General features: G+C 38.0%; 1 protein-coding gene across 1 annotated transcript in view; it reads right to left on the bottom strand.

Annotated features, from left to right (window-relative positions):
- Window positions 1–13,935, bottom strand: part of LOC137031640 (endoplasmic reticulum magnesium-transporting P-type ATPase-like) — a 35,859-nt gene extending 21,924 nt beyond the window's left edge. Inside the window, exons 1-11 of the mRNA XM_067402744.1 lie at window positions 13,740–13,935; window positions 12,164–12,244; window positions 10,747–10,878; window positions 6,502–6,698; window positions 5,822–5,973; window positions 5,083–5,185; window positions 4,906–4,992; window positions 2,447–2,563; window positions 2,252–2,356; window positions 647–799; window positions 284–563 (exon numbers count right to left, since the gene is read on the bottom strand). Of these exons, the coding sequence (XP_067258845.1) occupies window positions 284–563; window positions 647–799; window positions 2,252–2,356; window positions 2,447–2,563; window positions 4,906–4,992; window positions 5,083–5,185; window positions 5,822–5,973; window positions 6,502–6,698; window positions 10,747–10,878; window positions 12,164–12,244; window positions 13,740–13,935 (1,603 nt within the window). The remainder of the gene's footprint in view (window positions 1–283; window positions 564–646; window positions 800–2,251; window positions 2,357–2,446; window positions 2,564–4,905; window positions 4,993–5,082; window positions 5,186–5,821; window positions 5,974–6,501; window positions 6,699–10,746; window positions 10,879–12,163; window positions 12,245–13,739) is intronic.
- Between the last annotated feature and the right edge of the window lie 101 nt (window positions 13,936–14,036).

Here is a 14,036-nt window from a genome sequence, read left to right as displayed (position 1 = left end):
AGGTATTTTCAAGAATTCCATGGTATACTGTATGTTAAAAAAATGGTGACATCCAAATAACCATGGAAGTGCTTTTTGCAAATGATGTTATTTGCATGGTACTCCAAGCAACTCAAAATATATCTTGCCAAAAACATGGTATTACCATGGTACATGTGAAAAAACCTCTGAGATTTTGTTGAAGCTTCTGCTTTCTCACGGTTGTGAATCTACATGGCAAAAAAATAAATAAAAAAATCTGCTTCATTGGAGCATTAAAAACCACAATTTTTTTTTTTTTTACCTAGAATCCTTGGTAGATGGCAGAGCCCCCAGGGTGGGCGGACTGGCTGACAAGGGGGTCGAGTGCGCACCAGCGCAGCATGGGTCAGGTGGTCGGAGAGGCGGAGCATGCGGGTGGCAACTCCAGGGTCGCAGAGGACTAACTGCACAGCCAATCCCAGAGGCCGAAGAGAGGGGGCGTGGCGTTGCCAGCAAGTGTCATCAAACTGCACCCATGTGTCATCACACTGAGCCTGACCCACCGACAAACTCAACATCTCTAGACTGCAGAGTGAGCGGATCTTGAGAATAAAGACATCAGATGAGTAACAAGAGCAGACTCATTTTGATTTTTTTAAACCTGAACGGGGTCATTCAAGCCAACCTCTTCTTCATCTTTGTCTTTTTCTTTCTTTGCCTCTTTTTGCCTCTGTCTTTCTGTCTCTTGTGATGAGGCGGACTTGCTGAAGAACAGAATCTTTTCAGGGTTTGGACTGGGCCATGAGAGAATACCCTGCTTATCAACACAGCACAGGACCTGCAATACACACATACACACAATTTGTGAGGACTTAAAGGGTTAGTTCACCCAAAAAATTAAATATGTCATTAATTACTCATCCTCATGTCATTCCAAACCCCTAAGACCTTCGTTCATCTTCGGAACACAAATTAAGATATTAATTAATCAAATTGATAGTCACGTGGAGTATTTTAACAATGTCTTTACTACTTTTCTGGACCATGAATATGGTAATTACATTGCTTTTTCTTGGGTATCAGAAACCTCTTGGATTTCATAAAAAATATCTTAATATATGTGTTCCGAAGATGAACGAAGGTCTGTGGGTGTGGAACGACATGAGGGTGAGTAATTAATGACAGAAATGTCATTTTTGGGTGAACTAACCATTTAAAAACTGTAAGTGCTACTCCTAACCCCTAACACTATGTTTACAAAAAAGTACCACATGATGCTATGGTATTCTTTAATGTACCCTGCAAATTACATATAAATAAAGAAATGATTACAGCCAATACCAGTATATTATTCCATGATGTTTTCGTGATGAATTCAATATTTTGTGCAATTATTAAATTGTGTAATTAAACATTAAACACTAAAAATGAAAATCAGTAGTTTAAAATGCTAAAAGTGAATTTGGGCATCATGATATTATAATGTATAGTGTGAAAAATGGGTTATTTCAAAATTTGCTTGCATTTAATAGACTTAATAGCATTTTAATTAATTGTATTTTAGATTAAGTGAGAATTTGATCACAGCAAAGGTAATCTAAATGTAAAAATACTAGAAAATAAGTATGCACACAAATATTATTCATTTAAAAAAGCTCTAATATTGGCCAATAACCTATAAAAACAGGGCCTAATGTGCTGTTAACATGAAGGAATTTTCCATTGTGTTGTATTGTGTGGTTTTATGGTCAAAGGAAATGTCCAAAATTTCCTTTTTCTATGTGATTTTTTTTTTTTTTTTTACAGTGTACCATATACCACATTTCTACAGCATTATCATCTTGATTTAATTTAATACATTATTCGACCCATTTATCAGGACCAATGAAAAACCACCAAGGACGTTTTTGTTATATTTATGATTACATTTTAATTATAGAGTACACTAAGATCACATGGGATTTGTTCACAGATATTCCTGCATGCTGATACTGTGACCGAGTGTATTCTGGAACACACTCAAAGCTCTTATTTCAGAGTTGCATTACTTTGAGAGAGATAGAATAACATTCACTGCCCCAACGTCACCCCATGTGTGAGATGCTATCAGTGTAGTGCAGAGAAACATAAGGCAAACATCAAACCAAGAGCCATTTATTTCAAAGATAAAACATCATTTGTTTGCATATGCCAGTTGATTACTGAATGCAATGACATGCATACATTTTTAAGTGTGCCTTTATGTCTTAATACTTATATATGTGAGTCTTTTTTGCTTGGTTGCACTTACAGTTACAGATCCCAGACTGTGCAGCAAACTAGCGGTGTGGCAAAGTGTCGATGTTTGACCCCAGAACACTGAGTAACATTTCTTGCAGGTCAACTTCCACAGTTCCTATTCAACGAAATGGGAAAATCAGTTTCACATTCCAAATCATTACCAACAACCACCGCTATTGTGTGGTTTCCTTTTTATTGAACATACCCACCAGTCCGCTGGCTCCGAGCCCATCTGTAAAAGAACGCAGGCCTCTCCGTACATGCACACGAAAACCCAAAGCAGGGGGAAAGTCAGGGGCAACAGAGGTAAAACGCCATTCACCTGAAACACAACATTTGATGTTTTCACAAGAGATTTTTATGTTATGTTATGTTTGTTTTATGTTAACATTTTTATGTTATGCTCAATATTTTAAAGGTACATTACCCTAGTGAAAAACATATACTAAAATGTATTTGAAATACATTTATTTTGTGTTAAATATACCACAAATATATTTACATATTTATGTGCTGAATGAAATACCATGCAGTTGTACTTTTTCATATACTAAACTGGTATACTTAAAGTCTTTTTTTTTTTTGTACTTAAAGGGATAGTTCACCCAAAAATGAAAAATCTGTCATCATTTACTCACCCTCAAGTTGTTCCAAACCTGTATAAATTTATTTGTTCTGCTGTACACAAGGGACAATATTTGGAAAAAATGTTTATACCCAAGCAGATCTTGGCCCCCATTGACTACAATAGTAGGGGAAAAAATACTATGGTAGTCAATAGGGGGCGAGATCTGCTTGTTACAAACATTCTTCTAAATATCTTCCCTTGTGTACAGCAGAACAAATAAATTTATACAGGTTTGGAACAACTTGATGGTGAGTAAATGATGACAGAATTTTCATTTTTGGCCTTTTATGCAGTTTAATTGTGTGGAAATAGTGCTGAGGTCCAACTAAAGATATACTTGAGTAAATTTGATTGTACTTTAGGTACACTTTAAATATCTTGCATTTAAAGATTGATATTATACAAAGATTAATAATGTTATTAAAACACTTTTTAGGCATAATATTAAGAAATGTGCATTGTGCAATAAAGAATTACCCCAAATAAAGTTTGATTATAATTTTATATCAGTAAGTCATAAGTGATATGTCAATAAATATGTTAATGGATTTGAAGTATACTTAGTATGTAATAAATGTATTTTAAATAGATTCTAGTATAGTTTTTTTTTTCTTTTCTAGGGCTATGTAACATTTTTTGTTTAAAATTAACAAAATGTAAATAATAAGCCAATACATCAACAGTCCTTGCAAAACAAGTTTTTTACCCTGATTCACTATGGTAAGTCTGTTGTGTTTATATTTTAGACATGACAGGATAGTTTTCGCAGGAATTTGCATACAAACATCACTCTTCTGTGCATGTCTCATCATATCCGTAAATAGAGAAAATTACTCTGCTACACCATGCTACTCTGGCGCATGTATGGTGTGGGAGTGGCATAGGTTAGTTGTCACAACGAACGAGAAAGGTTAATATGGAGCAGCTGAATCTCAAACCTGCAGGGATTAACAATCAAAAATGTTAAAGAAATGCCAAACAGAGGAGACTGCTGGCAAAAAGAGAACACGACAGAGCTCGTAATAAAACAAGAATCAACATTGGCTTGGCTTTTCGAAGGTGGTGGGAACTGAGGGATCTGAAATGTAGTAAAAGCAATGCAAAGATAATGTTTTTATTCAAAGGGTGAGTAATGTAATTAATTGACCCTTCCCCAAGAGCTTGATTGACAGGCAATCTAACCAATCATAATGCAATTTTGTCCAACAAAGCAGTCAGGGGAGTTAGCAGATTAACATAGGTGGACTTGAACTTGAAAAATAGTGTGTACTGATGTCTTTCTGCAATTGAAACAATATTCCTTATGATGTTCATTCATGTTTATTTGATGCTATAAATGAACTAGTAGGAAAAGGTGATCGGTTCACGAGCCGCTTGAACTGAGGCACTACAGCGATCTGTCATGACACATTAAAGAGCCACAAAATGGTATTTATTGTTTGAATTTCTTTAAAAATTACAAAATTTGAAATTTGAGACTTTGTTTCATATCACAAGTAACCTGATCTGTCTTGTCTGTTGACGCGTTGTCAGTGTCCTCTTTGCTCGGCGATGTATTTTTCACTGCGTGAGAACATAATGTGTGGCGAGAGTTCGGCATGGCTTGTCGGACATAGCAACAGTAACTAAAGGAATCAACATTGGCAAACGGGTCTTTGCAAAGGTCAATTGAACAGATAAATTGCCATATGTAGCTCTTAAACCAAGAATGTTTTATGAACAGTAGGATAATCTCTTTTTTAGTTATGAGAAAGAACCATATTCATCTGCACAGTCATGCAGATCCAAAACAATGTTCTTCTGCAAAATTCATGGTTTTGTTTTTTAACTGCCAGAGAGACAAAAGTTACGTAGTGTACCTTTAAATATAAAAAAAAAATAGTGCCTGTTTTGCTCTACCATATCACATGTTCTCACAAAATATGATGTGCATTTTATAGCAAAACACTCCATGTGATACTTTCCTAGTATTTGCATTTGTGTGTTTCAGAGAATGTTAGTGTAGATGTGTGTATGTTTGTTTTTGGATATCCTACAGGTAGCTGCAGGAGTGTAACAGGCCATGGTCCCACACCAGGAGCGCCAAACAAAATACGCAACAGATTCAAAACCAGGAGCAGCACCTGGAAAATAAAGGTCAGAAAGATGTTACAACCAGTCCTGGACAAGGGAATTTTTCCATTTCAAAAATATGCATAAAAGATTAGTCTCACCAAGACAAAAGGCGCTGGGCCTCTCTCTAGTAAACTTTGCACAGTGAAACGTTCATTATCCAGAACAGAAACAGGTCTGTGCTGAGAGAGCTCCAAACACCTCCTACATAAAAAGATCCATATAAAAGAGATGCTGTGTCAAATTCTGGGCCCTTTTCCATAAATCCTTCCTTTTTGAACATCCTGGGGCTGTAGTTCAGGAGTTCAAGTGTATAGGATATGCTTTACCGTTGTCAATGATAATTTCTGTTATGTTGTTACAAGCTGATCCAGTGACAGTGTTGTAATGGTGGAATATTATATTGAATACAGTCCTTAAGCTCTTAAGTCCTCCACTAGGATCTATGTTTTGTGTCTGACAGATGAGCTAACATGAAAAGACTCTTATTCAAATGAGAGTACTAGAAGAACACCACTGGGACACAATAGTGCTTGTTATCTGAAACCCTTTCTCTTTTACTTGGAGTTTAGGACTACATTACATCTTCTGAGCTATGAAAAAGCAATAACATTTTCCTCTGGGAAGCACTTGTTTTCTGAAGTATTTGACATATTTCTGTTGATGCAGTACTGAATCGTTTTATAATTGAGCAATCAAAACAGCAATGTGATATAACACCAAAAAGGTTGAGAGGCGTTTAGAAAAGAAAAAAATAGATAAAAAAAAAAGTAAGTTGTTAGTAAAAAGGGAAGAAAAAAAAATAAAAGTAGGAAAGTTAAATAAAAGATAAAAACTTACAGAACCACTTCAGCTGTTGGAGTCTTCATTACCCTAAAGAGCTGCGGTTGGAGCAAACGATGTGGGCGGGGCCGTCCACTATCCAATGGGGATGGGGGAGAGGAGAGGTGACTAAACACATCACTGCGGGATAAGACAACATGCTCTTCTTCCTGTCCTCACAGACCAATCAGAGACAAACAAATAAAAATGAGTTTTATGACAGAGTCAGAGCTCTCATTTTGTGCTCTTGTGCAAAGAGAAAGTCATTTAGTTCCAGTCTTACAGTTAAAGGAAAAAAATGGAATTCATCTGTTGAAAACAGCATAAAAAGATGCAAGTGCCTTGGGCACATTGGAAACAAACTGTATTTACTTAGCCTTATTTATTCATAATAATGGTTCACACAAAAATAACACACTGCTCTTTCACATAAAGCATATATCAAGATTTCTACATACTGATCTGTTCATCACACAAAGATATTTTTTGCTTCAGAGAACTAAGAATATTGTGCATAAGTCATATGAACTATTTTTAAGTTGCTTTTTTGTCCTTTTTGCAGCCTCTGGTCACTGTATGTTTTTGTATGGGAAAGAGCATTGTGAATATTCTGCAAAATCTCTCCTTTTTGTATTCTACAGAAGAAAAAAAAACATCTTTTCGCTATTCAGTGAACTATTCCTCATGTATGTGCTAACCTGAATTCCTCTTAGTTCAGTTGGCGCTTCACTGCCAGGGCGTAAAGAGATGATGTCACCCTCCACCAGCAGACTGACAGGTAGATTGACCAGTTTTCCATCACGATAGGCCCACTGTCGTGACACGGCAGGGGAGGGTGGGGCGAACAGGTCCTCTGTGCCTCTTAACCAATCAGAGGAAGGATGTTTCCAGAACTCTGTGATGCATTCAAAGAGTTTAAAGTCACCATGAAATCAAAATGGACAATTCCTTTTATTTAATTATTTATGGAATATTGCAGTGTTTATTAAAATTCATGTGCCCTTGTAATCTTTAATCAAAATAACTTCCCCTCCATCTTGCTGCAACATCTCTTCTCTGATGATATGTTTACTGGCACGAGGGCGGGACAACCTGTCACGAACATGAGATCACAGCAATAGCGAACGACAACGATCCAATCAGGACAAAATCAAGTGAGTATGAGGTCTCTGTGGAACAAAAGTGGTATTTATGGGTGTTTTCAAACTGGTGGGTGTTTATATATCATGCAATGAAAATGATCCCCTTCACCCGATACCACCCCTGAACCCTACCCACACTCTGACATGGGTAATGCTCTAAAAAACGCCCCTCTGTTTATGGACTCGCCCACTGATCATTACTGGCCTGCAGAGACCTGTACTTTAATAAAGTCCCATTCTAAATTTTTTCTTGTTTGAGAAGCAGTTTCACGTCACATCAGGGGTAAAAAAAGAGTATTGCAACTTGTTTCATGCTGTCTTTAATTATTTTTCTTTGCCAGGTAGGCCTATTAAAAAAAAAATTAGCTAGCTTAGGCTAAGCTACAAAAAAAGCTGCAAACTAATAGATAAAGGACCCTTTAAGGTAGTTGCATTACAATGTTTCAAATAAATTTGAAATATTAAAAAGAATCAGCGATAATTTAACCTAATATGTGTTAAAATTAGGGCTGTCAAAATAACGGGTTAAATTCGATTAATTAATTGCGTAAAAAAATAAAAAAATAATGCAGATTAATCCATTCCATACTGACCTTTGAACCTGGAGCAGTTCTAGCCACCATAGAGTGCCCCAGGGATGACGCGTTTGTGTAGGCAAAACCCGGAAGCGAGTTAGCATTTTAGGACTTCCGGTTCCAACGCCGTAAAGTCTATGGGTTTTTTGAACGGGTTTTTGCTAAATCGCCTGAAATAAGGTCTGTGGTTAACAAAGCCTCAAAATACTTTCACGTTTTGATCTATGACATAAAACACACAAGTTATAACCCACTTGTGATTTTTTAAACTTTTACTGTGTCTTAAAATCGGCGGTTGCTAACAAATTGCTAAAAGGGACTACTTCCTTTGGCGGGGACTTTAGACGTCATCATGACAAACGGGACATTTGGACAGCATTTCTCATGAAAAAGTGGAAAAAGTATTCATAACAGCACAGATCATAATCAGTGAGCATGTTTTTAAATAGAGTTGTTTTCTAAATAAAGTTTGAGGACGCTTGGTGGTGACGACGTTGATCCGCGACCATGGTGTGCTGTAGTCCGTTTATAGCCTACTGTTAGCCTTTTATATCGACTTTATTTAGGCTTCAAAATCTATGTTGTGTTAACTTGTAAAGATTAGTTTGATAGACAAAACGTGTAAGTGTCATAACCCTTTGTTAAACACAGAGCTTATTTTCTGCGATTTTCCAAAAGTCTATGGGAAAAATGCATAGGCTTTCAGTCGAGGGAACCCGTGCGCCGCTAACTTCCGGGTTGGCCAACAAAAACGTGTCATCCCTGGGGCACTCTATTCGACTGTAAAATAAAGGAGGGACAGACGACTGCTGCGCTGACGGACAGAACGAGCAGAGCTCCTCCCTCGTGCGCGCGAGCTCTATTCAAAGTAAGCACCGTCTTTGCACTCTCTCTACCTCACACATAATAATCTAAATCAACTGACACGATGCTAAAAGTTCGTAAGACCGAATCCATGTTTCACGAGGCGCATTCAGAGAATGTTTTTCCTGAATAACCGCTGAGTGTGAATAGTGCTCAAAGAACGTCACCTCATCTTCTCTGACAGGCGCCCTGCACGTGCAGCTGACATAAACCACACTTTCAGTAAACAAAAAGAAAATCCTATCCAGTGGTGAAGTGTTTTCTGTGTTGACAAATCTTTTGCGATGTCCTAATAACATTCGCGATTCGGATGCAACGCGTCAAAGTCTGCTAATGTCCAATTCGCGACCTAATGACTCATTTGAACAGATTCATTTTTATGAATCATGACAACAACTGATTTGTCCACACGGTGTTTAATGAATCATTTACTCGAACAACTCTGAAATGAAAACATAAGTGTGCTTACCCCATTTAGCAAGAGTGGTTAGTAAAATTATTTAGTAAAATTATTTCTCATAGAGACTAATGGCAAACAAACGGACTGGCTTAGTGCCCTGCTTCTTCTTTTTTTTTTTTTTTTTTTTTTTGCAGTTTGGAGCAAACATGATGAGGTTGAGTAGCCTAAATGACACAAAGTTTATTTTTAGGAACTGTTATTCACTACAATACAGTACATACACCATTAAAGCCCAAAGTATGGTTTTTACACCACCTGATATAAGTCTCCCAAATGAAAGAGCGACCTCATGGGCAATAAAATGTTCTCCTGGCAAGAAAAGTAGATGAGCATGCCTCGACTATGCACTCTTTGCACTGTGTCAAACGAGAATTGGAGAGGATTCAAATGAATGATGCCATCAGGATGTGTGCTCAGTAGGGTACATGTAATGTAACTAACCCTGCAAAGTGTTCAGTAAAGTCTCGACTCTGCGGGGCATCTCCTCTCTCTTCAGCCACTGGAGGACTGTCATGGCAACCAGCCCAGCCAGAAGGAGAAGCAACACTGTGCATCCGCCAATCAAAGCTGTGCTGTCACTATGACAACCATACAACAAGATTACTTGTGTAACATTACAGACTTTATGCAAATGACTAATGATTCAGTGTTTAAGATGCACAAAGTATTTTTGGGCTAAAAAACCAAAGTGGTTTTGTTTTTTTCAAAGGTGTATTTGACACCCGCCAACATTTAAGTGGATATAATAATAATTAAATGCATGTAGTTAATGTGTTACCTGTTTGGTTCAATCACATGGCAGGTGATCAGACTTGTTGCACACAGGGCTGTCAGTAAAACCCCTGACCAGTGGAGACTGGACCAACGGACAGAGTGATGCAGAAAACATCTGCTCCACGCTGCCTGAACAACATGATATCAAAAGGTGACCTTCGAACAAAAGACCTTCTCTGGTGGTATCATTGGGAATCTTTAATTTGGGCTTACTTGCCTTCCATTGGCTGTCTTTTATACAGCTCTCTCTGTGTTGTTGTAGGACAGTTGACAGCTGAGTATGAAGCTGAGATAGAGCTTCCTCCGAGGACAAGCCGAGTTGACTCTAATAAGAGAGATTTATTACAAAAACTGATATGCATGCAAATCATCTCCAGTGAGCTGAAATACATCAACCATCAGTGAGCTGCTGTCACACTCTTTGAGATTTAATCTTTTGAATGGGTTTTGTGTCAGCATGATCCTTGAATCAATAATAACGTTTATGCAAACTCTCCTTTCAAGAGGTCATGTGCTCACGTCCTGATATTGCTGTTAGACGTGTTCCTGGGTCAACATATTTTGTTGATCCTGGAACAACATTTCTGTCCAAAAATGTAGTCCTAACCCTATCCGTACTACTAAACCTAACCTTACCAATAAGTTATCCCTAAAATCAGAGGGAAATGATTGGAGAATAACACTGATGTAGAACTACTGGTTGTAAGCCTAACATAAACTTTAAATCCTCAAATCTGATTGGTTGACTGGAATGTTTTTCCAGGATCGACAAAGATGTTGATCCAGGAACATGCTGCACTTGGAATCAGGTTCTACATCATATACAATGGCCCTGTCCCAAATGGCACCCTAAACACTCACAGTCTTCCTACGAGTGTGCACTTTCGTGACGTAATGCCGCTTTAACTTTAGGGAAGAGCACATATCGAGAGCACATATCAAACGCAAAGGGGGCACTCGCGAGCACACTTCTGAGACCTAAAATTGACAAATGGGACACACTACGGTCTCGTGGACTTAACAGACACGGACACACACACATGCGGAAGCCATTGTAAGTCCACAAGACTGAAAGTGCTATGAAGGCCCTGTCCCAAATGGCACCCTAAACACTCGCGATCTTCCTACGAGTCCGCACTTTCATGACGTAATGCCGCTTTGACTGTCGGGAAGATGTCTGCTGCAGAGCTCGCACCAGTTCAGGCTCGGCAAAAGTGCATATCGAGGGCACATATCGACCGCAAAGCACCCTTCTGAGACCTAAAATTGACAAATGGGACACACTACGGTCTCATGGACTTAACGGACACAGACACGCGGCAGCCATTGTAAGTGCACAAGACCGAAAGTGCTATGAAGTGTGCCATTTGGGACTGGGCCAATCTCTAAATCAGGGGTCTCCATACTCAGTCCTGAAGGGCCAGTGTCCTGCGGAGTCTAGCTCCAACCCCAATTAAACACACCTGAACCAGCTAATCAAGGTCTGATTGACCCTTCGCAAAGACCCGCCCCCATTAGTTACTGTTGCTTTGTCCGACAAGCCATGGTGCTGTCACGCCACACAGAGTGAAAAATACATCGCAGAGCAAAGAGGACACTGACAGTGACAACATGTCGACAGACAAGACAGAGCAGGTTACTTATGATATTAAACAAAGTCCCAGCTTTCAAACTGTGTAATTTTTTAATAAATTCGAACAATAAAAACCGTTTTGTGGCTCTTTAATATGTTGTGACATCTCTTCCTAATAGTTAATTTATATTAATTTAAAATGCGGAAAGACGTCAATACACACCATTTTTCAAGTTCAAGTCCACTGAGATTAATCTAACTCCTGACTGCTTTGTTGGACAAAATGGCAGATTCAGCATTATGATTGGTTAGATCGCTTGTCAATCAAACATCCGGCGAAGAGTCAATTAGGCATACTAGACACTTCCAGGCAGGTGTGTTGAGGTTGGAGCTAAACTCTGCAGGACAGTGGCCCTCCAGGACTGAGTTTGGAGACTCCTACTCTAAATCCTAAATACTTCATGTAAAGTTAAAATTGTGAACTTTAAATATTCCTTAGGACCATAGTTGCCTAACGATGCTTTTGGGAAACGCACCCCTGAATGGCAAGCTATCATTACTTTCAGCGATATCCGTTTTAAAACAAAGCAAGGTTCATGAAGTATTTCTTGCATAGTAGCCATAATTTAAAGTGTGGTACTTAAATTAAGACCATAGTAAAGTAACAAATAGATGGCTCATCATTACCACGTTGAGATCTTCAACTATACTAACTAAACTATGATACTTGCTATGAAAACCTAACTGAAATTTGATCTCCCTATATGAATCATCAATGTTACCACCATAAGCATTCAGTTCTACTATAGTAAATTTTCATAAGGGTCAAAGATTTGTTGCACTTCTAGAAAATATAATATCAGTATTCTATTCATTTTAGTGAATATATTGCTTCTGTACTCACCGGCTCACAGCTATCCTTCATAAAAGCTCTCATTGTGAGCACTGACGTGCACTATGAGGGTTTCTTACATGTTTGTGTGTGTTTGTGCAGGATAGGGGGCTGGGTGGATGCTGCCACCAGCACATGTTCAGATGCCAACTGACTGTCAGCTGTCAGATACAGAGAACTGAAATCATCTCCATGCAAACACGCACAAATCGGAGAATTAAATATTCAGTGCAGTCTCATGTGTATAGCTGTACAGCTCTGAAACACTCACTTTAAAATGAGTTAATCAAGCCTCACTAAGTCAAGAGGCAGAGATATTGCGTGACCATGTGCGCTTATTAAATGTCGTGTCATCTGAATCAGAGAGGACGTGACCAGCATGCAAAACAATCATACACATGCACAGCTGCAGTGCTCTTAATAAGGGCCATGTTGTTGGTTCAACAGATACTGCCATAGGCTAAAAAGCATATGCCCCCTCCAACAAGATTTATGATTAAATATGCTTCATAAATTGTTAAATATATAGGTCTACTAAATAATCTTTGTAGACTATTTTAGTCACACAAATGGAAGAATGTGGGAATTATGCATAAAAAAAAAAACCATTACGTCAAAACTCTTTTTTGTGTGTTCTCTGGATGTATGATGGACATATTTGACAGCTTTTCAGTCCAACTCATCTATTATAGGCCTACATATAATAATAATCCCTGATAGCACACATACATCTCAGAGACGTCTATTTGATATGCGTGTTTACGTCTGGAAGTGTTTGCTCTGCAATACGTCTTCCTGTAAGATGTCAAATAGACGTTTAGAAAATGTCTTTAAGATGTGTATAATTTATAATGTATGTAAAACTGTCATCTTAAAGACGTCTGTCAGATGAAGAGATCTTTAACAGACATCTGGCAGACCTAAGAATAACAATAGCATGTTACTAGCATGATTTAAAATGTTTTACATGCCTTGGCACATTGCTAGCATGAATTAACATGTTGCTAGCAAGTTTTAGCACGTTGCTAGCATGATTTTATCATACTTCTAGTATGTTTTAGCACATTGCTAACATGATTTAGCATGCTGTCAGAATTATTTACATTGCTAACATAAATTACCATGTTGCTAGTGTTTTAACATCTTGCTAGCATGAATTAGCATGTTGCTAGCATGTATTAACACATCGTTACCATGTCCTAAGCTAGTTGCTTGGCTTTGCTTGTGATAGATACTTGGTGGATGAAGCTTAAAAACTCTATTAGCATTGTTGTATAAAAGTTTTGACCCCCTCAATGACAGTCTATGAGATTTTTCATAGATTTGATCATCTGTTTAATGAAAACATAGTCCAATCAAGATATAGCAACCCTAGAACAGTCTGAACTGACCCGAGTTTGGTGGTTGTAGCTTTAAAGCTACAGACTAAATTTAGTAAGAAGAAGCTTAAATAGGATTTCAATATGTTGGCTTGACAAAAATCATAGGAAATATAAGTTCACATGATTTAATTTTTGATTGTACATTTGTGTTTTAGTGCATTGTATTTCACTATATCTGGGCCATTTGAAAAATCTAATCAAAAGCATGTGATGTTCTGATCTAGTCTCTGCTTTTCTGCTCACTTTAATTCTCTCTTTCTTCTCTCTCTCTCACACTCTCTCTTTCTCTCTCTCCTTCCTCCTCCACTGCACAGCTGTACTACAGCAGACACACATATTCTCTCCGTTTCTCTATTAACATTGTGCTTCCTCAGTTTTCCACTCAATGTTTTAGTCGCTCCAATTTTTATGCGCTGAAGGCTATACTCATCATCCTTCTTCAGATTATTCTTCTCATTCACCCTCTTCATTCTACATCTCCATACTCCATCCTTTTTAATTATTTTTTCTCTCTTCCCATTTGTGCTCGTCCTTTCCCATCCCTTCATCTCTTCCCTTCTTCTTGTCTTCA

This window comes from Chanodichthys erythropterus, chromosome 12 (genome assembly GCF_024489055.1).
Source record: "Chanodichthys erythropterus isolate Z2021 chromosome 12, ASM2448905v1, whole genome shotgun sequence".
Taxonomy (NCBI): Eukaryota; Metazoa; Chordata; class Actinopteri; order Cypriniformes; family Xenocyprididae; genus Chanodichthys; species Chanodichthys erythropterus.
The sequence above is the reverse complement of the archived record's forward strand: the minus strand, read 5'-3'. Positions and strand labels throughout refer to the sequence as shown.